The sequence below is a fragment of the Girardinichthys multiradiatus genome, chromosome 22 (genome assembly GCF_021462225.1).
Source record: "Girardinichthys multiradiatus isolate DD_20200921_A chromosome 22, DD_fGirMul_XY1, whole genome shotgun sequence".
Classification (NCBI taxonomy): Eukaryota; Metazoa; Chordata; class Actinopteri; order Cyprinodontiformes; family Goodeidae; genus Girardinichthys; species Girardinichthys multiradiatus.
Window position 1 is genome coordinate 32,612,353 of NC_061814.1, and position 22,771 is coordinate 32,635,123.

A 22,771-nucleotide genomic window follows, 5' to 3' on the forward strand; every position below is an offset into this window, starting at 1 on the left:
GTGGTGAGGCACTAGCATTAGCCACAGTGATGGTGGGCTCTCCAGGGTCTGTGCTCAAGTTGGCTCGCCTCTCTACTATGATGGGAATATGGCTGGCTCAGAGAGATTTGTCTTAGTGAGGTGCACTGATGGGAAATGTACAGTGCAGCGCCACTGATGAGGGCTCAGGTGGTGCAGTGTTATTTCTGCTGAAGGCTTCTCTACTTTATCACCCAGCAGAGTGCAGCGACTGGAGAGAAGAGGCTAAGGGAACCCATGACATGTGCCATGTGTTATGACGGCACTTTGTGATATTTGCATAAAAACAGCCAACAATGTTAAAACGGATGTAAATAACATGGTATTTTGATGTTGTAAGGGGGAAAGGCAGCTTTTTCCAGTGCTCCATTAGTTTATTTGACTAATTTCAAAATATATTTAAAGGTGCACAAATACATGTATATAAATGTGTAGTTACATTTAGTTTTATTAATTAGAAACACTTAGCAAAGTCATGTTTAAAGTTGTGGAAGAACTTCTTAATCAATTTAAAACAAGTTTTATGAAAGGATAAAAACAACAATATCTCTGGCAAATTCTCTGGTACGTTTAGACCTGTTTATTAAATCCTCCACACCTCCACTAGTGACTGTCAAGAAATATAGTTTTAAACTATACAAAATTAAAACAAAAGAAACTGTTGAAAGAGCCTGTATATACAGCAGTTTTTCTCTTCTTAAGTGATGCAGTCTATTGCTAGTGCCAACACTAATCACTTAAAAGCAAGCACCAGCATCCTGCTAATTATGATTTGTACCTCAATTATTCTTCCTACGTTCCTTATATTTTATGTGAATACATTATTATTGCTATGATGACATTTTGGCTTTATCTGCCTGTTGTGAAATGTAACTTTTCAGTAGGGATCAAGAAAACTTCGAACTTTGTCGCATTTTATGTTACAATGAACGTCAATGTGTTTTTACATGATTATGAGTGATAGACCAATATAAACTAGTGCATCATTCAAAAATCATAGAGGGTTAAAACATTTCTTAAAAAGAAAAACTGGAAAAAGTGTTGAATGCATTTGCACTTAACCCACTAAGTTAATGCTTTTTAGAATCACCTTTTGGTGCAAGTCTTTTGAGGTTGGTCTTTACCAGCTTTGAACATTCATAGACTAGATGGAGAATGCTATGAACATCAAGTTGTGAAGCCTTGCCACAGATTTTTTATTAGATTCAGGTCTGGACTTTGACTGGACCATTCTAAAAAACTAAAATACTTTGATCTAAACTATCCCATTGTACCTGCGGCTGTTTGTTCAGTTGTTTTTTGCCCTGCTGGAAGGTGGGCCTCTGCCCCAAACATAGCCTCTAACAAATGTTCTTCCTGTCAACTTTGACCTGTTTCCACATGCCCACAGCATATTGCTGGGAAAGTTATGTTTAAAGTTGTGTACATTGTTAGGGTTTTGCATGTAGACCAAAACATAAATTTTTTGTCTAATCTAACCACAGTATTTTAGTCTACAAGATTTTATTAAAGAGTATCATAGTAAAGCAATCCACACTTCAAGGGTTTTTAGTAAAAAAAATAAAAATAAAAACATTTATGCATTTTATTTCATTTTACTAAATGTACAGCATTGTGTTTGTCTAGCAGATACAATCCCAATTTAATACCCTGAAGTGTCAGGTTGCAACCTGAAAAAAAATGTAAAAAAACAAAACATAAAAGTTCAAGGGGTATAATATACTGTCCAGGGGTTCAGCCTCTATTTTTTAAAACATTTATTGCTTTACTCTATCATGACTTTATCATCTGAGGCATTTTATTAGAGATTTACCAAAAAATAGAGCTTTTTTTATGTTTTTAATAAGAGCTTAAATAATTTTAGGGCATCTTTCTTTTTTGAAAATCCAGGTTCTGACAGAAAGGCATAATGAACCAAGGTACAACACAATACAATGCAGATTAGCTGATGGTGGTTTGAAAAGGAGGAGGAAATCATTAAGTAAAGGCAGCACTGTTGAGGGCTGCTCTAGTAGAGGGAAGCAGAGCTGTGTGTTCATGTGGAAAGCTCGCTGGGAAGAAGGGTTCTCACCCCATCAGGGCCCAGAGGAGAGGTGAGGTGATCCAGGGTGGAGGACGGAGTAGCGCCTCAGGACTCCATACGCCAAAGCGTGGGTGTCAAACTGCCCGGAGCAGCTCTTACACCAGCAGTAGAACACGACGACAAGGCCGTGACCGACTTTGCAGCCCACAGAAGGTTAGAGAGACAAAGAGAGATGGGAGGCTGCTAAATGAGAAAAGAGGTGGAAAGATGGAAAAGGAGCTTCCATGGCACAAAAGATTAAGATCTTCCTTGGATACATTCCATTAAGATGAAGGCAGGCTGAGTCCTAAATGCTAATTAATTTGCATTAATTTACTTTGAAAAAAAGATTCCTTACCCTATGTGCTACGTATGAGTTAAGCACAAGTTTTGCAAAATCCTGAATTTATTGTCTTGAGGCTAGAAGTATTTTTACATTTGGCTTATCATCCATAACAATGTTATAGCAAAGCAAGTGTCTAGCACAATGCAAGCTGTGTGACTCGGTTAAATGGGTTACAAAGTTCCTATTCCCACTCTGCTGCCCAGAGATACCACGTATTACTTCGACGTACCTTGAAATTCTCAAACCCAGCTGGACTAAGCTCCGTGTAGTAAATCCCAGGCTTTAAGAGAGGGGGTAAATTTTACCAGGCCATCTCTGGCTAGCTAGCAGCAAGCCATCAGCGTTAAGAGATAACGTGCCATGAATCTCTGCAACCCTCCTAATCCTAGACAAGGATGAAGAAAGCCAGAGCATGATGCTCGCTAAAGGAAAAGAAAATCTTTGCCGTGAAACACCTTTGATCTGGACAGAGGAGCAGTGTGGACATACCAGTATAGCTTGGGTGGATTACAACCACATATCTCCCACAGCCACCAGCCAGTGCTGAAACTCCTTTGTCAACAATCTTTAGATCCATCACGGAGACAGATGCACCAAAGTTGGAAGGTTAGCTGTAAACAGGGAAATATTTGTCCAAAGCAGAGTGGCAGCTTTGCTGTGCTGAGCATCTTTGATTATTTTGATATGGTTAGAAATGCATGCCTGGGAGGGTATCTGTCAGGCAAAGAGCACACGTAATCTTCATGTCCTTGCTTTCACATCCTACCTGTCAGTTCTCAGCTCCATGAAAACATTAATCTGAACAGACGCCTCCTGAATTGTGCGATTCATTACAAGGCTGTTGGAAACTGCTCTTTTTGTTTAAGACATGATCCATGCAAGGCTAAATTGTCTACACTTTTAGAACAAGTGTCACCTCAGGAAATATACTGACAATTTAAGGCAGCAATAGAATTGGCTTGAGACTTTTTTAGGATGTTTTTTTTCTTTAAAGTTTGACAACCTCTGGTCTGTGCTACTTAAGATAGGATGTTTATATTAGTGGCTTTGCTTGCACTTTTAGTGTATGTGAAAAACAAAGGGGTAAAGGAAAAAAACAGTCATGAGAATGTGTTAGAGAAAGGACACAAAAGAACAAGACACTAAAAGAGAAAGTGACCTCTCTAAGTCGAGGTAGTTGGACCCTTGGCTCTTATGCAGAGAGACATTGAGAGGTGTCTTCTCCTTGGAAGGAATAATCTATTTAAACCCAACTTGCACAACGGTGATTGATGTCCAAACAGAAGGAGCACTTAATAACCTCTATCATGCTGGGTGACCTCGTGGCCCATGGTGGGCACCAGTTTGTTTATGGGTGGTACCTCCGACGCACTGTGTGCAGAAATTCTGTTGTGGCTAATGGGTCGGACTGAGGGATTGCACTGTCAGCGCAGTGCGAGCCCTCATTTTTCTTTCCGACTGTCTGAGGTACGACCCGCGCTCCCTCGCTACAACCCAACCTCCCTGTACTGCCATCATCTGTCAGTAGAGACGTAGTCCTTAGGAAGATGGAGGGGTGTTGGAGAGTGTCAATTAGCATTAGCTTTCCAGATAAATCTGTTTCTTCTCATCACACAAAGGCCTTGGATAACTTGTTCACAATTTTTCTCTGTCACAACAGATTCAAGTGTAGAAGTAGGACAGCAGCGTGGTTAACCTTTGTAAACTGAAATAAATAATGGAACAACCACCCCATGAGGGGGTCGTTCACACAAAAACTATGCAACGATTTTGACAATGTTTAGAAGACAGGCATTATTGTAGTCCCATGTAAGGAGACTTGAAGAAAAAATACATGAATCTAGCTGGATTTGTGTTTTTAGGTGATATGAATTTGTGGGCATCACATTTTGATTACTAACAGGTTTTTTTGGAAAAGTATAAGAGTTAACTTTAATTGCGGCTCAATAAGAAGCGCAGTCTTCTTGCAATTGGATGGTTATGGGTTTGATTCCAGCTCCCTCCTGCCACATGTTGATGTGCCCCCAGGGAAAGGCATTTATCCCCAAGTTGACTATTGATTTGCATATTAGTGTATAAATGTGTGCATATTTGTGAGTGAGATTGGATCAATATGTAGTGTAACATGCTTTGAGGGGTCAGTATGACTAGAAAGACCCAATTACCAGTTCAACATTCACATTCTTATACCAATACAGCTCAAATCCGATAAAAGTTTTGATTTTGATGGTTCAATAATACTTCCAAATTTTAAAAGGTGAAATTTATGAATGCTTTTATTAATCAAAATAGGCTACTTTTAGTGCTTCATGAAAAAAGTTTAATCATCAACTTAGGTAAGCCAGAAATAGAACCGACCAGATAAAAGTTGTTCCAATTAACTTCATCTAAGTAGAAGAAATAAACCAAATCTATAGTTTTAACAACACTGGTTGGAAAAACTATACCTATGTCTTGGATGTGTTGCTGAAAATAAGTTTTTCCTCCTGCTCCGCCGTCTCCACAGCAGGAGAGAATTTTTACATTTGAAGTCATTAATTCCTTCAGTAATGAAGAAAAATCCAAGTGCTGAACTTTTCTGTGTGAATTGCATAAAATAGTTCTCACATATTACAACAACAGTCACACAGATAGCATTTCCAGAGGTTTTTCCTGTCTTCATTGTTTTTAGCAAATAATGATATACTCATGAGATACACCACTGTCCTAAAGATTAGCTTCAAGGCATGTAGATGTATCATAAAGCTAAGTCACATAATTTGTTTGTTTAAATTAAAATCTCATAATTGATCTAAATTAATCTAAAGGATGAATTCTTGAATTTTTCTGGCTTTCAGCACCAGAACCAACACAGCAGAACAGGAAAATTCCCCTTAATCTGAATGGGGCATATATTCCAGAGCAAAAATTGCAGAATCAGTTTGCAGTTCTCCACCTGTGTTTCTCTAGGCTTAAGAAATGGTGAGGTTCCTGGACAACAGTTGTTTGGTCTGTCAAAAGTTGGTCTAAGGGTATCATGGAAGGATCTCATGGAACTGGAAACCAAGTCATTAACAATACACTTAAAAGATACCCTCAATAAATTCACAGGGTTAAGTAGATGGTACTTTTAGAGTGCATCAAAAATACATGCAGGATCTTTACATAAAATTACATAAATGCAATGTTACAGACAGTGCAAGACAGAATACATTTAAATGCAACCAAACCCCCAATTTGAGTTTCCAAATTAAGCTTCTCAGAAAGATGTGCTTCCAGGAGAGGAGTCATTAGAAGTTACCGATCTACTAATCAAAAGTGGGCTGGAGGTAACAGGGGAGCTTAGACAGCCATAATTATTTTAGACAGAGAGACATATTCTCAGTCCCACAAATGTCAACAATCTATCATTTTAGCCATAATAACCATCGTGACTGAGGCTGTTCTCAGATTTAGCCATTTCAAACATGTAATCACTTCACTGAAAGCCAGGTTCAATTTCATAGTCAGATACATTATCAACCAATATAGAATTTTACATATTTATTATTTAATATCTCCATTAACCTTAATAAAATCTTCAATTCGTCTCGACATGATAATACTAAAAATAATAATTTGATATGATCTTCCAAAAAAAAAACATGTCTTGCTGGTGAAAGGTCCAATCTGAGGTGTGTGTGCAGCACAGACATTTCCAAGGACTAGTGATTCCAACTGGCTCTTGGTGACACAGCATGTGAATTTGGATTGGCTGTTTTAAGTTAGTAAAATTGGTGGCAGACACTTTAAGGGAGAGCAGTAGTGTGTCCCTTTAACTGTGCACCTATAGTCTCATCAACTTCAAACAGCTTTTTACTAATTCTTAAAAACACAACAATGAGTACCATATCAATTTAATACACAAGGTTTCTTCTAAGTTCCAAACAAAGGAAGATTACAGATTTTAAGGGATTGTTAGCAATGCTAATCAGTTGTAACTTGATGCTTATATACACAGAAAAGACAGCTAAACACATGTGCATACCACAGAGGCAGATGAAAAAAGAACACACAGAGAGAGAGACATGGGGAAGATGTGACTCACACTCCAAAAAGCTTTTGTTTACATTGCTGAAATGGTAGCTGACCTTAAAGGTTATCTAAAATGTACATAAAATGTCAAACCTCCTGACAAGAGAGCAGGGCCTCTTTCAGAGCACGGCAGCACTCTGGGGGCGCAGCGAGAAGCCAGAGAACAACATCACAGAGGCTGTAAAGCCTTATGCTCAAGTTACTTTCAAAGTCCCTCCTCTATTTGCCCTCTGCTGTGTGAGGATCTTTAGTCTTAATCAGCTGTATTGTTCTGTGACGATGCAGTTATGGGAAGCGCTAAGCTGTTTATTTATTAACCAGGCTGTTTAATTCCTTCCCACTACTGCATGCTTGGCTCTGCAGACACTATTCTTTGATGTGAGGGCGCTCCTGGTGGAGTGCTACAACAGGCTCCCACTGGTGAAGTAGCACACAGTACAACAATAAACAACAATAAGTTGTGGCCTCGTCAGCAGCAGCAGAATACAGAGCAAACCACAACTCTCTTTCTCGTGCAAACTCTAGGACAGCCTTTGTGTTCCTGCAGCAGGATGTGTGTAAGCACATCCATCCTTGGGTATAATTAATGAGGATTTGGTATAAAAGGTATGGAATCTGTCACTAACACCAAAGTTGTATAACAAAATAAAACAGAACAAAAAACTGAGAAGAAGATAAAGTGATTATAGTATCCGTAGGTGTTCAGCAATAACATTTTCAGCTGTGCTCATAAAAAAAAAATGATGTTCTGCAGTGCAACAAGAACAAATTACGCATAAAAAACTAATACTAAAGAAGGCATTTTTATCTCTGCAGAACATATAGTTATAAACATCTGGTGATTTATAAGCACTTTTTACAACACACACTGGTCTATACCAACAAGAACATTTAGCACTGCATCAGGATGCATGAACATTTCGTAGCCATTAACATTCAGGCAAGTTTCAGCTGTTTTAATGAGCACTCCCAAAGTCTGTCAGGCTGTGTAATCAGTGGTCCTCTGCGTTTAGTAATTCAGTGTCCCTTGGTGACAGCTGCTGGTTAGTTATAGTGCCGATTTAATATAGAAGGAAAGGTGATGGTATGGCTGGAAATTGCATCCCTTTTTTAATGACTATTAAGAGAAAATAAATAGATGTAGTCCCTACCTACCTGTACACCAAGATACCTTTGCTGAACCTCTGAGTAAATATTTTTCAAGTTCTGCAAATATAGTTGCATTATAACAAATGTTTCCGTTTCTATATGTATTGCTTTTTACTTCAGAACATAGATAATTATGGGTTTACATGTTCCTATTTATGTTGTTTGGCCAAATAATATGTATAATTAAATTAAAGGGAGGGGATTCTTTGGACATTTATTGGCACCCTGGTAAAGATGTGTAAAACAATTTAAAATAATAATTTCAGTAGCATAATCTCACACTGCAATTACAAAAAAAGTAACTCTTATCTGAGTGCATTTATATATTTTATCAAATTAGCACACGGCATAATTATTGGAAGTCCTGCCATTTATAGTTTTTCGACCCCCTTTTGCACATAGGACAGCACCTGCTCTTGTCTTTTAATATCTCAAAAGCATACAGAGCATACAATCTGTCTTCTATAGCCTATATCTTTTGGATGACTATCTTGTCGTACAACCCAGTGACCCACTTTCTGTTTTTATTTGCAGAGGCCACCCGATTTTTATTTAAAATCTCCCAAAAAATTTTAAATATCCATGATGCCTTGCAATTTACCAATGTTCACGATGGCTTTGAAAAAGAAACAGGCCCACAGCATCACAGATCCTCCACCATGGGAAAAAAAGGTGTTTTCTCCACATATTAAGTCTTTGCTTCACCCAACACCCGGTGTGCTTGTGGCTAAAAAGTTCAATCTAGGTTTTGTTTGACCAAAGCACACAGTTCCAGCTGAAGGTCTACCTAGGGTTGAGCAATCCCCTCATGCTTACTTCTGTGATGGTAGGCCAGAAAAGACCATCTTGATATGCCTCCTAAGCAACCAAATGGTATGTAAATAACGCCTAATAACTGATGAAGACTTGACCTATGTTTACTGCAATTTCAAAGTGAGTGTGGAAGTTATTTTTATTTATTTTATTTTTTTTACTTCCTTGCTATTCTAAACACTGCATGGCGGCAAGACAAACTTGTGTTTGTGTCCAGCCTGGTTGCCAATGGCTAAAAGAAATGAGACCGTGTGTTAAGTCCCTTTTGTACCCTAGAGAAACAGACATTCAAGAAAATAGTAAAAAAAAAAAAAAAAAATTGGTAACATTTATTTTTAAAGCTTAAACTATTTTAAAGCTTTTAAAGTGACTGAAAAATTCATGGCATAGCATAATTTTAGGTGTGATCAGAAAAACATCATTATCGTTATTTTTCCTCCCATATTATGTTTCTTTATAAAGTGACTGTAGATGAAAAAACATGACTCCAGGCACAGCTGATTGGGCCCATCTAAAACTGGATTAAGAAGAAAAACAAATGTGTGGCTGCCAAGGTTTACAGTTTGTAAAAAAAAAAATTTAAATGTTTTAATTCACATGTCCGTCTTCAAGCAATTAAAATACTACTTAAGCAACTCATGTGTTCATTTACAGCATTAGTGTTAGAAGAGGCCGACCTTGCTGAATAAAAACAAGCCCTGCTAAAATATGAACATTTTACAATTTGGACAGAATGAGTCCAATTGATACAGTGGCTGCACAGTGACGCTGTGGTTAGCGCAGTGGCACAGTAGTTCGCACTGTAGCCTTGGAGCAAGTAGGTCCTGGGTTTTCAACACAAAGATCATAAATTTTTAAAATGGGATTTTAAAGGTTTTCATTTTAGGTGTGATCAGAAATGCAGCCCTGCACTGATAAAAACATCTTGCCTATTTAAAACTGGGCTCAAGTTTATAGAAACTTATACCGTCTATGGGAACTACAATAGTGCTGACTAATTGTCAGTAACAGACAAAGAAGATTTGCATGTTAATTAATCCATGAACATTTGGCCCCCACTGAGATTATTGAAGCTGTATGCTAATTCAATACAAAGGATAAACTGCATGATGACAGGAAAAAAAATCCTCTCTACAGGGGAAATTAAAATTCTCTGAACAACAACTAATTTTCTTATATCTAACTTTGTTAAGAAAAATAAACTCTGTTTATGCCAACAACTGTAAAGTTTTTCTATGACTTTTTGCGAGTGACTGTTTAAGTGCAATGAGCACACCTACAGTTTTCCAGGGATGCCTTCCAGCAAATTTGCTCTGGCCCCGTGAGAGGACAAAAGCAATGTTCATGGTCTTTACTTCGTTAACCTTCTTCTGCACTGCATTTTCTTGTATATGATATGAAGTTTTCAGTTTTTGCTTGCAAAGTTATGTGGGGAAAATATACAGACAAACTGAAACGAGCAAAAATAATTATGTGGAAAATATATAGCTTACCATAGATGCCTGTGGAAATGCATGGGAAGGCCTGTGGAAAAAAAGAACAAAGACATTATTAAAATGTGTATACTGAATAAAAATTTTGATCTATTATAATAATGTAAAAAGATGTAGATCCATCATTATGTTTATTTTTCATTGTAAACACAACGCCATAATTTTCAGTTTGAAATCTGCAGCAGAGGAATTTAGACAATCAAATGTGTACCTGCACATTATACATGTGCATTAAACTGCAGGCATTGTCGGACACACGCCATTTACCTTTGGATGGTGGCTGTTTATCTCTGTTTGTCTTTACCTGTTTGTTCCCAGGAGAAGCAATTTACAGAACTACTTACATAAACTCATGTAATGCTAATGTACAACTATTATGCAAATACTGATGCAGCATCCATTTACAATGCACATACAGATTTACAGGTTAATGTTGCGGTTTTTCTTTAAATAACAGACAACTAAAGTCTGTGACATAGTTGAAGACTCCTTCTAATACTCACATATTTGAATGAAAGTCATGATCACAGAGTTTTATAGAAGATGTCTAGTAAAACTCAATCTGGGACCGAGGCTATTAATACTCAGTATCCATAACAGCATTAATTAGCTTATTTTGCCAAAAGGGAACAGTGTATCCCACTCATGTAAATTCATCGGTACATGTACAGTAGAGGTTGCTGCTTAATGACACATAAATATCTAACTGAGGCCTGATTCTGTCAATTGCATACAGCCTAAACTTATACATAGATTTATGCCACTTCTTCATTTGGACCGTTTAGACAAGAGAGCAAACCTGACAGTTTTAAATGCAAACTATGATGCAAGTAGAAAAATTTTCAGTGCATAACATAAAGCACAGAGTTACATTCGAATCAACAGCAGAACATTAAACTATATAAATGGGTCCCAGAAAAGGTGTTTTAAGTCTTTGATAAAACTTAACTCCCGTTTCCTGTTGATGATGTGCTGTCTGTGATTTTATGTCAGCAACACCCACAATGTTATCCAGCGAGTCATGCGGCTGTGCTATGCAAAAGTAGGTAAAAAATTCTGGACAATTTTTGTGAGTTAACCTTGCAAATCTGCGCTATAGGCCATGCATAGTATATACATTACTCATGTGAGCGATTTGAGTTTTTAGTGATATTCACAATAAAGAGAGACTATACTGGCTGCTACATTCTCCGGTCTGTTTGTGTTATGTGACCTGCACATAACACGATTTCCAACTTAGCAACCTCGTTTCTACATTTAGCGAGTGTTCAGAATCCTCTTTTTTATAGTGTTATTGAAGACTTCTGGAGACTGATGTGAAAGCATGTATCGTTCTCACTCTTCTCATTGAGTAAGCGATGCTGCTGTTAGCCTCTCATTTGTCCAAGAGCACTCCCGGGCTGCCCAGTCATCCCTCAGAGCTGCAGTTAGAGCATCAGATCTTTACATCTCTACATCCAAAAGGCAAATGAATGCTGCTGACTAATCCTGACTAATCCTGTGCATGTAGATTGTCGGAAAGCTGTGAATAAAGGCCACAAGTGTCCTCACATTTGTCATAGCAAACATTTATGTTTTACTCTGACTTTGTGAGCTTCTCATTGGATCATATGGTTAAACAGTTTTAGCAAATGGCTAATCTTAAGTGACTTGAATTATATTGAGGAAAAGGCCTTAACTGCACCTTCATATTTACAAAATAGAACAGATATCTAAGTAACACAAGAAAAAAAATTAACTGTATTTTTATAAGCTAAAGAGCCAAAAACTAGCATATATTTATGGTTGTCTTTTCCAAAAAGATAATAAAAAGTAACCACCTAGTAATAGTTCTTGCTTTGTTGCATTTTGCAGAAGACATATTATTCAAGCATGGCTTTATAGCTTAAAATAGTTTCATTATTCTTTACTTCTGTGAGCTAATATATTATGATGCACAGGCTTTGCTGTGAGCTTCCCGTATTCACATTCATCTTTTTAAGTACATTAATAAACACTAAAGAGAAAGGATTTTTTTTCAAAGGTCCCATTTGTCCTCAAAACAAGCTAAACACGTGCCTTAGTTCCTGCATTCATCATAAGGTGTGGCTAGAACAATAATATAATAAGAAGACAAATGAAAAAAAAAAAAAAAAAATGGTAAACGGTTCACCAGAACCTAACACAACTGGATGAATACAAAACAGCTCAGAGATGTATCAAAAAATAACACCCATATGTCAATTTCTCCCACTGCCAAATCGGGCCCGCAGTTTGTTTTTCCACACTGACCCTGTCACGTTACATTTAGAAATATGTTGCTGCTGGCTGCTACGTCAAGATCACCTCATTTCAGAAAGAAAAACACAATTAATAGATCTGAAGAGGGGGAGAGCTAAAACAGTGTTAATCGTGATTTCTGAAAAAGTCATACAGTCATATTAAGATGGCGCACACACTGCAGCCCTCACTTTGAAATACAATACCCTGTCCTTGATTTAAGTGATGAGAAATGAGTCTCTGCTTGCTTTCTTATTTACCAGTTTTCAGCCTCAGCCTGTCAGGGTACATCTTTTTTCTTTGGGCTGATTTAAATCTTTTACCAAAGGTTTGACCTTTCCTGATGACTGTCTGGGTCTGACACAAACCACTGATGATGAAGAATGGAAGAACGTGGCTGTTTCTAAATTCTGCCTGTAGCAAATATGGAGGAAGGCTAAAAGTACAAAAAAGGTTAAATAAGCAAACAAAGACATTTGATAATGGAAATAATTTAAATCTGTGCATTGGTCAAACCTTTAGCTAAGCAACTTATGCTTGCTTATCATTCCTTTTCACCAGGAAGAATCAATTTAAAACAATGGGGAAGATAAATACTGCAATCAATTAAAATGAGGAATACTTTGCAAAGCGTCATTTACTTTAACTTGAATATCTGCTCTGACATCAGCTAATTCCCGGCATGTCACAGACTGAGGCAATGACAACCCATCAGTGTAATCAATTAAAATCCATTCTATTAGTCTGCTGGCTGATCCAATAAAAACTATTGATCTAGGTGGTGTGAAGAAGCATCAGGTAATCACTTAATGGGATGCTGTCCAGATCTGACACCACTATGACACGTGTACTTGCTTTGTTTAAGGCGTGTTTATTGACAGAAGTGAAGACAACTGGAGAACTGTGCAAAACGTTTTGAGGGCTAAAAATGTTTGTAGTTTAATCCAGTCAGTACCACAGAGCAGGCGTCTAACCAATTAGAAAACCCAATTTCTAGAAGTGGTACAGCTGCTCTGGCTTCAACCAAAAGAACTATATTAAGCAGCTTTAGCAAACAATTTATAAACTACATGTAAATAAAAACAGTGCCACGTTTAGGCCCCTTTCACAAAGAAACGGCCACTGCTGTGCTGAGCTCCCAATGGAAAAAGGCTACAAGATGTGGAGAAGCACACACACCTCCAAATTGAGCATAGACTGGATGTTTTTGACAACTTGTCAAAGAAGAACCATGTCAGAGGCTCAACAGGGGGCGTGTACTACAATTTTGCAATAGCAATAATGGCTTAATAAAGAAAGAGCTTCATGTTTCAGAGCCTAATCACATCATCAGTAAATAAAAAATACTGTATTTACCTCCACACAAACCGATCACAGATGGCACACTGAACTGTGTGCAGCACTCTAAAAAATATCCCCATCACCAACATCATCTCATGCTGCTGAAGAACTGATTAAACTTCTGATGATGTTTGTTCTTCCACAGAAAGACTGGAACTGGGAATAAAGGTGAAGACACCTGGCATTTACATAGGGAAAAACCAGACTGCGAAGAAACACAATTCACATGGGGATAGGGTAACTGAGAAAATACTGTAGCAAAAACAAAACAAAACAAATCAATGTACCAATTACTAAGAACAGTAGAACCAAGATTGCCTTCACACCAATAACGAGCAATGTTTGAACGACCTTGAAGATCCCGTAACCAATCTGGTGAGTAGGGGCTTTATTGAACAACTCAACTAAACTCCTAAATTAAAAATAGTATTTAAACCTAATATTAACTTGTACAATGTACCACATGGCCAGAAGGTGAATAGGACACTTTGTCTTCTAGAGTACCTGGTTCAATATATTTACCTGAACAAGTAATTTTAAAAGTGGTGATGGGAAAATACCTGAAAAGATCAGAGCTCTGTACCACTAGAGACAAGTAAAAAAAAAAGTACATAAATAATTATGTCTTTTTTAAAGCCAAAAACTGCATACAACAAAAAGACCTATAGTAAACCTTGTAAAACTAAACTTTTATTTCTTTTTCGTTTTGCATCAATTGTGTGCAACCGCTGAAGTTTGCATAAACACTTACACTTAAACACGACTGCCGCTTAAAGTGCATGAGGTCTGGAGTTAATTAGGACAGTCAGTGGCATATATGGAGTCATGACCTACAATTCCTGGTTTAAATTATTCTTTCTATCTCTGGCTGCTCATTAGAAGTGACTCAGCATGTCCTCTTGCACCCGTACCATAAGGCGTTGCCTGACACATAGGCTTGTTGCTAATATTCTTTGCTTACAGTGTGTTCGGAAATTGGTCACTGGGGAAATTATTTTGCTGCTGGGACTCCTCCCTAATCTATCACGTCACTTTTAAGTAGAGCATCTCCACACAGAGTCAGAATGCATCACAGCACACAATTTTCTGTATATCATTATAGAAGCTATAGTGCTGCGAATATGTATGTCCCTTTACAGACATTTTTTGTTTGTCACACTTAAATGTTTCAGATCAGACAAATGTTAATATCAGGCAAAGATACAGTTTCTAAAATTATGATTTACACATCATGCTCCAATCTAAAGAAATTCAAGGAGAAATGGGAAACCATGTCATTGGCGTCTATATGTCATCAAAAGGGTTAGAAAGCCATTTCCAAGGCTTTGAGACTCCAGTGAAGCATAGCAAGAGCCATTATACTTAAATGTAGAAAACATGGAACAGTGGTGAACCTTCCCCATAGTAGCTGGCAAGCCAAAATTACTTCAACTGCACATCAACAGTTAATACAGGAGGTTGCAAAAGAACCAAGAACAATGTCTAAAGCACTGCAGGCTTCACTTCCCACACTAACACATGACCAAGGAATAAAAGCAATCTCACATTGGCCACATAACATCTTGAAAACCCACACGTGTCATATAAGGCTGAGTTTTTGGAGGACCAATGTGCAGACCATTATGGGAGCTGCATGGTGAGTAGAAAGTTCTTTAATCATAGAAACTGGCAACTTACACTGAGACAAGGGATCAACAAAAACAAGCATGGGCAGGTTAGTCATGACAATTAGTAGGATCCAGTGGCGAGAAATGAAAACCAGAGGGTATAAATACTGAGGTAAAGTAGAGAATGGACCAATAAACTACAGATGCCAATCAGGAGAAATGTGGAGCAGCTGGAAAGAGAGTGATGCTAATTAACATAGTTGAACAGGGACCTGGAGAAATACTGGAGGGAATCTAACAGAACTCAAAATGTACAGAAATATAAGAAAGTAAACAATGGACCTAACTAAGAACATAAATGGGGAGGAAACAGATCCACAAAGACTTCATAATTAAAACTCCTCACACATAGAAATCCAAGGAAGTAATCCAAAACCCAAGAATGAATCATGAATCTAATATAACATGAATATCAGGGAAGTGCAGAGGAACAGGCAGGAAACACAAAGACAGGAGGATCATGACAAGACTTTTGGGAATCTATGTTTGGTGGACTGACTAAACAGGATTTTTCGGGAAATTGTGTTACCTGGTAGATCTGACGTAAAACTGACAGCATGTCAGAAAAAGATTATACGATGGTGGTAGTGTGATGATCTGTGGCTGCCTTGCTCCTCAGGACCTGGACAACTTAACGTAATTGACTGAATCTCCAAGAGATGTTATCATTGACTGATATTATAATCTGCTTGATGATCTGAAACATTTTAGTATGACTAGAAGTAAAAACAGAAGAAATCTGTGGGCATATGTTTTTTTTTCACAACTCTGGACTAATTGTTGAATGATTTAATATTGATCTTCGTATTTAATTCAATTTTATTATGTTAAAATGGAAGAAAAAGCCCTGTTTAAGCATTGATTTATTAATTAGTGTGACTAAATTACTGAAGGCAGTGCTCAATAAAGTCACCATTATTCCACTGTGAGATCTGATACCCTGCAGTTTCCACTCATTTGTTAAGCAGCAGGAAGTGACACAGTAAAGTTCAACCTGCAGTAAAATGCAGCAGTGTCCTGCTGTAGGTGCTTCACTATCCCATGCTGCTTGCACAGAAGAGTAGCCGTGAGCACATAGGTTAAAGGGAGAGAAAGCCATGCCGAGTGACTACAGGATTCTGCCAGGGGAACGCTTGGTCTCGGCTGGCTGAGTAAATAGCACTGGACCCAGGGTACTGCCCCTGTAGGCTGAGGCCTCGTAGCCTGTTTGCAGATGGAATCTATGCTTATAAATCAAGGCAGCATTGGGAGACCCAGTGCAAATATAACCACAAGGCTGTTATTATTCACAAGTGTTGCCACAGCATGGAATTACATCAGATTATTAGAAAATGATTCCAAGACAATCTTCTTTGTTGACTGCTGTAATTCCTAAGCCAGTTTCCTCTGTTGTAATCAGGTACATGGTGCTGCTGCAAAAAGCACATCACAGTTACAGATCAGGGTATTTAAGTATCACACATTAACACCCTTTTATTCTGCATAATACCTCGACCTATATTCCAACATGAGCACTGATTGTTTGAGTGTCATTATGCTAAATGGAGGATGAAGAAATGCAGGGGATAGGAAACCCGGCACCCAATGGCCCGAGACCCACCAACCGTTTTCATACCTGCTTTGATTAAATGAAACTATTATCACAATGATATCTGTCCATAAGGACTCAGCATAGTTGGCTGTGCAGAAAGCAAAACGGTGGCCATGATACTTGGCTTACAACAGCTTATTCAATTTAAGCTGTAAGTAGAAGAATCCTTCTTGTTTTGAGCCACAAATGGTCTTTCCTGTCTTGTTAGCAATAAAATGTAAAAAAAAAAAAAAGCACTGGCAACAAGTGTTTTCAATACCATCTAAAGAAAATATGACATACAAATCCAGCTAAAAAGAAACTGCCACCAGTGCTTATCACGGTGTTTTTGTTGACATAGGCATGCATCTATTTCACCAGATTGGTGTGCATATGTATTAGCACAGCAAAACTGTGAAACATTAAAGGAAAATATGCAACATTAAAATATGAGCTCCCTCTGATGGTTCTTTATTCTGTTTATGCTTTTTGTAACACATTAACTGCCCCCTTTGTTAAATCATGAATTAAACTTTGATTAACCACAGTTTTCTGCTTCAGTTTCACACCACAGACCCAATTAATGCTTTACTGATAAGATCAAGAAGTCACTTGAATAGACCCTGTCTGACAACATGAAGTAGGCTAAGATCTTAAAAAATAACACATCACAAACAACTCAAGATCAGAAACAAAGCCATTGACTCCTATCAGTCTGGAAATTGTTACGAAGGCATTTCTAAGGCTTTGGGACTACAGTGAACCACAGTAAGAACTATTATGATTTTAGAGTTTTTTAAAGAAAATATGCAGTAGGTTCGCTTCACATTGCATCTGGCATAAAACTCAAAATCAATACATAGAGACAGTTTGGGTTTTCAATAAAAAAATTAGATAAAACCATAATTTAAAATCATGCTATTTTTGTGTGACAAAAAAGCAAAAACAGAAGAATTTTCCAATGGTGCCAATACGTTTTTGCAGCAATGTATAAATGATTGGTACAATCAGTAATGGCTGATGCAGAGTTGGAAAAATCCTTACATTTATTTTCACTCTCATTTTTTATGCTGCTGTAAAAAGTAAAAAGCTGCAGGTTGTTTAGAAAAACTTTAAGTGCTCAAAAGAAGAGGAGTTGAGGCGTACGGGGTTCAGAAAGCTAACAAGCACACCTTTAAGCATTTGCTGAAGCTTCAGTGGTATAATCCTGACTTCTTGCTGACTTTATTAAAAACAAATCTCCAATAAACATGAGAACACAAAATCCTTCAGGTTATTGTGAGAACTCATAGGCTGCACTAAATACAACAAGTCCTTTAAAATCCATCTGATATAAGTAATTTGCACCTATTTAAGTATGGGGTAACAGTTGCTCTTGCTTTAGTACCAAAATATAGTAGGTGCAAAAGCGATCTAATGCGTGGTTCACACAGCAGGATTTTTATGCCAATCTTTGCCCCAATCTTCCCCTTCCGACATGCTCCTATAATCGTGATGGCTCTTAAGATAATCTTATGAGATATTCCTGCTGTGTCAGGTGTGTTAGCAGTGATCTAGTCTGCTCGAAAGGACGTCGGGACCGCTCCGACCTCAAATCGGGGATATTCAACATGTTGGATAGTCTTGGCCGGATATCCTAATGTGTGGGGTGTTCCCCCTGGACAAATAAGCACGCAGCCTGTTGAATGAGATGTCTAACCAATCAGAGAGCGAGGTGATGGAAACACAAAGAGGAATTACTCTAAGCTCACGCTGATATCGGGAGGTTGTGCGAGATTTCCCGTCTGACATCTGAATGTTTGTGAGTGAAATCTGTTATTGTGTGGTGTGTTGTGCTTGCCGTGTTTCTTGATACCACAAACTGTAGGACCAAACCTGTTGTATCTGCAATTTTTTATCGTTATGCGTGGGGTCTCTCAGCTTTTGAAACTCAACCGACAATTTGAAAATCCTGTCGTGTGAACCAGGCATAAGAAAGAAAAAAACAGTCCTCAAAATATTTCTGCAGGGAAAGACACTCAGAACTCGAGATCAGTAATTGATATGGGTTGTACTGAATGCACTGCTGCAGACTGTACAAGATTATGCAAAAAATTCATCCCTTTGACTGATTCATTTGAAGATAAAACTAATGAATAATAACAATACATATAATATATAACAGGCTGTAAACTTAGTACATGTAGTCTATAAAATATAAACAGTACTAACTTCTAATCTTTTTAGTAGGTGAGAAACATGGCCTCCAAAGTGAGTACATCCTGTTATTTTCACTTCATAAATAAATGGTCTTAGGTTTGACTTTGTGCTTTTTATTAACCTCTGCAAAATACACCATCTGTTTGAATGGTACTCAATTACCAGGGTTGTTTAATAAGTTTTTAACAATAATTATATAAACAAAAACAAAATTTTAAGCACAGTTTGGACAATTTACTTCATTAGAGAAGTGATTTGCAACATAGCAGGCAGAGCTTAAGATTGGTTTAATTCCAACTTCTGGGGAATAACGACTACTTTTGTAAAACTTACAGGGCAGCAGGACATGTTCTTCCCTTTTTTATCCTGCGTGCAAGATAACAGCAGCTTTCAGCAGCTTTCTGCATTACACAAATAGCTCCAGTCTTTGAGAATGCAACAATATGTAATCTGTCTGCGATTTACATAAATATAAAGAGAGGCTATTTGTTCAGTAGAGCTATCTTTGGAGCAGACTTTCCTTTGGGTGTAGCTTCAGAATTAGAAAGACTCACAAACTCTGGTTCGCAGACATTAGGTGCCCACAAATAGCTTAATGAATTTGCCCAGAACACTAAAACAACTAGGTAATAGCTGGGGAGAATTACTTTCTTTGGTTATAATGAAAATCAGGGTGTTCCATGATTGCTGTCATCACACTCAGTTCCGCAGCACTGAGCCCATCTGCACACGCAATGGATGCTGCGTTGCAGGGGGAAGAAAGACAGGCCACTACATGTCAGTCAGCCAAACAAAGACAGCAGTGAGATGAATGGGCTGAAAGAAGGTGTAAGTCTGCGGATGGTGCAGGGTAGTGGAGCCGATACAAGCAGATACTAAAGTGATGGCTGCTGGAGTTGTTGGTCCATGACCACCTCTATGCTTGATCAACCACAGTTTACCCTAAAGGCTATGGGCATAGGGAGCAGAAATACAATTTGCTCATGCTTTGACAACCAAAAAGCAACAGAAGAGTTTAGAAATTAAACACAGCTAATATTAGAAAAGAAACTAGTACAGTAAGTGTACATTTACTGTCAATCTATTTGAAGGATATTTGATTTTCTTCACTTGTATGATTTCCCAGGTCAGCCTCATTGGCACCTTAAAGATAAAAAAATTTTGGGAAACAAAACATAACTCAGTTATGCATGAGGCTCCTGTTTAGTTCTACAGGTCCTTCTCAAAATATTAGCATATTGTGATAAAGTTCATTATTTTCCATAATGTCATGATGAAAATTTAACATTCATATATTTTAGATTCATTGCACACTAACTGAAATATTTCAGGTCTTTTATTGTCTTAATACGGATGATTTTGGCATACAGCTCATGAAAACCCAAAATTCCTATCTCACAAAATTAGCATATTTCATCCGACCAATAAAAGAAAAGTGTTTTTAATACAAAAAACTTCAACCTTCAAATAATCATGTACAGTTATGCACTCAATACTTGGTCGGGAATCCTTTTGCAGAAATGACTGCTTCAATGCGGCGTGGCATGGAGGCAATCAGCCTGTGGCACTGCTGAGGTCTTATGGAGGCCCAGGATACTTCGATAGCGGCCTTTAGCTCATCCAGAGTGTTGGGTCTTGAGTCTCTCAACGTTCTCTTCACAATATCTCACAGATTCTCTATGGGGTTCAGGTCAGGAGAGTTGGCAGGCCAATTGAGCACAGTGATACCATGGTCAGTAAACCATTTACCAGTGGTTTTGGCACTGTGAGCAGGTGCCAGGTCGTGCTGAAAAATGAAATCTTCATCTCCATAAAGCTTTTCAGCAGATGGAAGCATGAAGTGCTCCAAAATCTCCTGATAGCTAGCTGCATTGACCCTGCCCTTGATAAAACACAGTGGACCAACACCAGCAGCTGACACGGCACCCCAGACCATCACTGACTGTGGGTACTTGACACTGGACTTCTGGCATTTTGGCATTTCCTTCTCCCCAGTCTTCCTCCAGACTCTGGCACCTTGATTTCCGAATGACATTCAGAATTTGCTTTCATCCGAAAAAAGTACTTTGGACCACTGAGCAACAGTCCAGTGCTGCTTCTCTGTAGCCCAGGTCAGGCGCTTCTGCCGCTGTTTCTGGTTCAAAAGTGGCTTGACCCGGGGAATGCGGCACCTGTAGCCCATTTCCTGCACACGCCTGTGCACGGTGGCTCTGGATGTTTCTACTCCAGACTCAGTCCACTGCTTCCGCAGGTCCCCCAACGTTTGGAATCGGCCCTTCTCCACAATCTTCCTCAGGGTCCGGTCACCTCTTCTCGTTGTGCAGCGTTTTCTGCCACACTTTTTCCTTCCCACAGACTTCCCACTGAGGTGCCTTGATACAGCACTCTGGGAACAGCCTATTCGTTCAGAAATTTCTTTCTGTGTCTTACCCTCTTGCTTGAGGGTGTCAGTAGTGGCCTTCTGGACAGCAGTCAGGTCAGCAGTCTTACCCATGATTGGGGTTTTGAGTGATGAACCAGGCTGGGAGTTTTAAAGGCCTCAGGAATCTTTTGCAGGTGTTTAGAGTTAACTCATTGATTCAGATGATTAGGTTCATAGCTCGTTTAGAGACCCTTTTAATGATATGCTAATTTTGTGAGATAGGAATTTTGGGTTTTCATGAGCTGTATGCCAAAATCATCCGTATTAAGACAATAAAAGACCTGAAATATTTCAGTTAGTGTGCAATGAATCTAAAATATATGAATGTTAAATTTTCATCATGACATCATGGAAAATAATGAACTTCATCACAATATGCTAATATTTTGAGAAGGACCTGTATATGAATATTTTACGACTGACCACCAGGCAAAAACCAAACAATAATGACAGAAAACAGAAGAGCATGTCAGCTAAACTCTACAGCTCATCAGTAAACCTGCAGTCAAACAGGCTGTAAGAACTCTTTCCATTCTTTAATCATATGTGTTTCAGGTAATATTTGCATGCAACAAAAGGGTGTATTAGGACTGTTGCATATACTGATCTAAAATACTCCCTGGTGTAGCTTCAGACTGACAGAGAGGCGCACAGACTTGTGGCTTTTTTTGTTTCATCAAACGTCAGTCATGAAATACCCTAAATTCCAAAATAGAAGCCTTTTTGCAGAAGGAAACTAGAGACAAAGATCTCATCTCTCCTATTTTACACTCAAAGTTTCAGTCAAAAACTTATGTGTAATCTTTTTTTTTTCCAATTTGTATAAGCATTTCCTTAAGTAAATTATATTATAGTATAGATATGCACAGGAGGGATCTCGACATTATAATCAACCAGTCAGAAGCTAAAAACCTTTCAAAATCTCATGGTTAAGTCAAGGGTCAACCCATTCTACATGGAATATAGGGTTCGTCATATTAACAGCTCTTATCCTTCCAATATGAGATGCTAAAGACAGTTAAATATGTCAACCTTTTAAATCATTTGTATTTATTGTGAAATACAAAAAGCAGAGATATGTGACACCGACTGCTCTCCCAAACACACTCTGTAATGTTTATTTACAGTAATTAAGCTGGACAGTGTTGTAATTTGCTTTTTAAGTGGACTTTGAAGAAAAGATCAAGTATTTTGTGATGTGCATGAAAAGAAATAGTAAAATGACAACTATAATTTATCTTCTAAAGAAGTGAATAAGTGTACTACGCTATTATGCTATACTATACTATACTTACTATACTATACTATACTATAAGGCAAGTAGATTTATTTTCTTGTTTTGTTTTTAAACAAGTCCTGGGTGACTTAGAATCTACAAT

The 22,771-nt window shown here is 38.1% G+C and overlaps 1 protein-coding gene across 1 annotated transcript in view; it reads right to left on the reverse strand.

Moving 5' to 3' along the window:
- The window catches only part of macrod2 (mono-ADP ribosylhydrolase 2), a 608,769-nt gene that overhangs the window by 152,525 nt on the left and 433,473 nt on the right, over positions 1-22,771 (reverse strand). Inside the window, exon 7 of the mRNA XM_047351869.1 lies at positions 9,935-9,965. Within this exon, the coding sequence (XP_047207825.1) occupies positions 9,935-9,965 (31 nt within the window). The remainder of the gene's footprint in view (positions 1-9,934; positions 9,966-22,771) is intronic.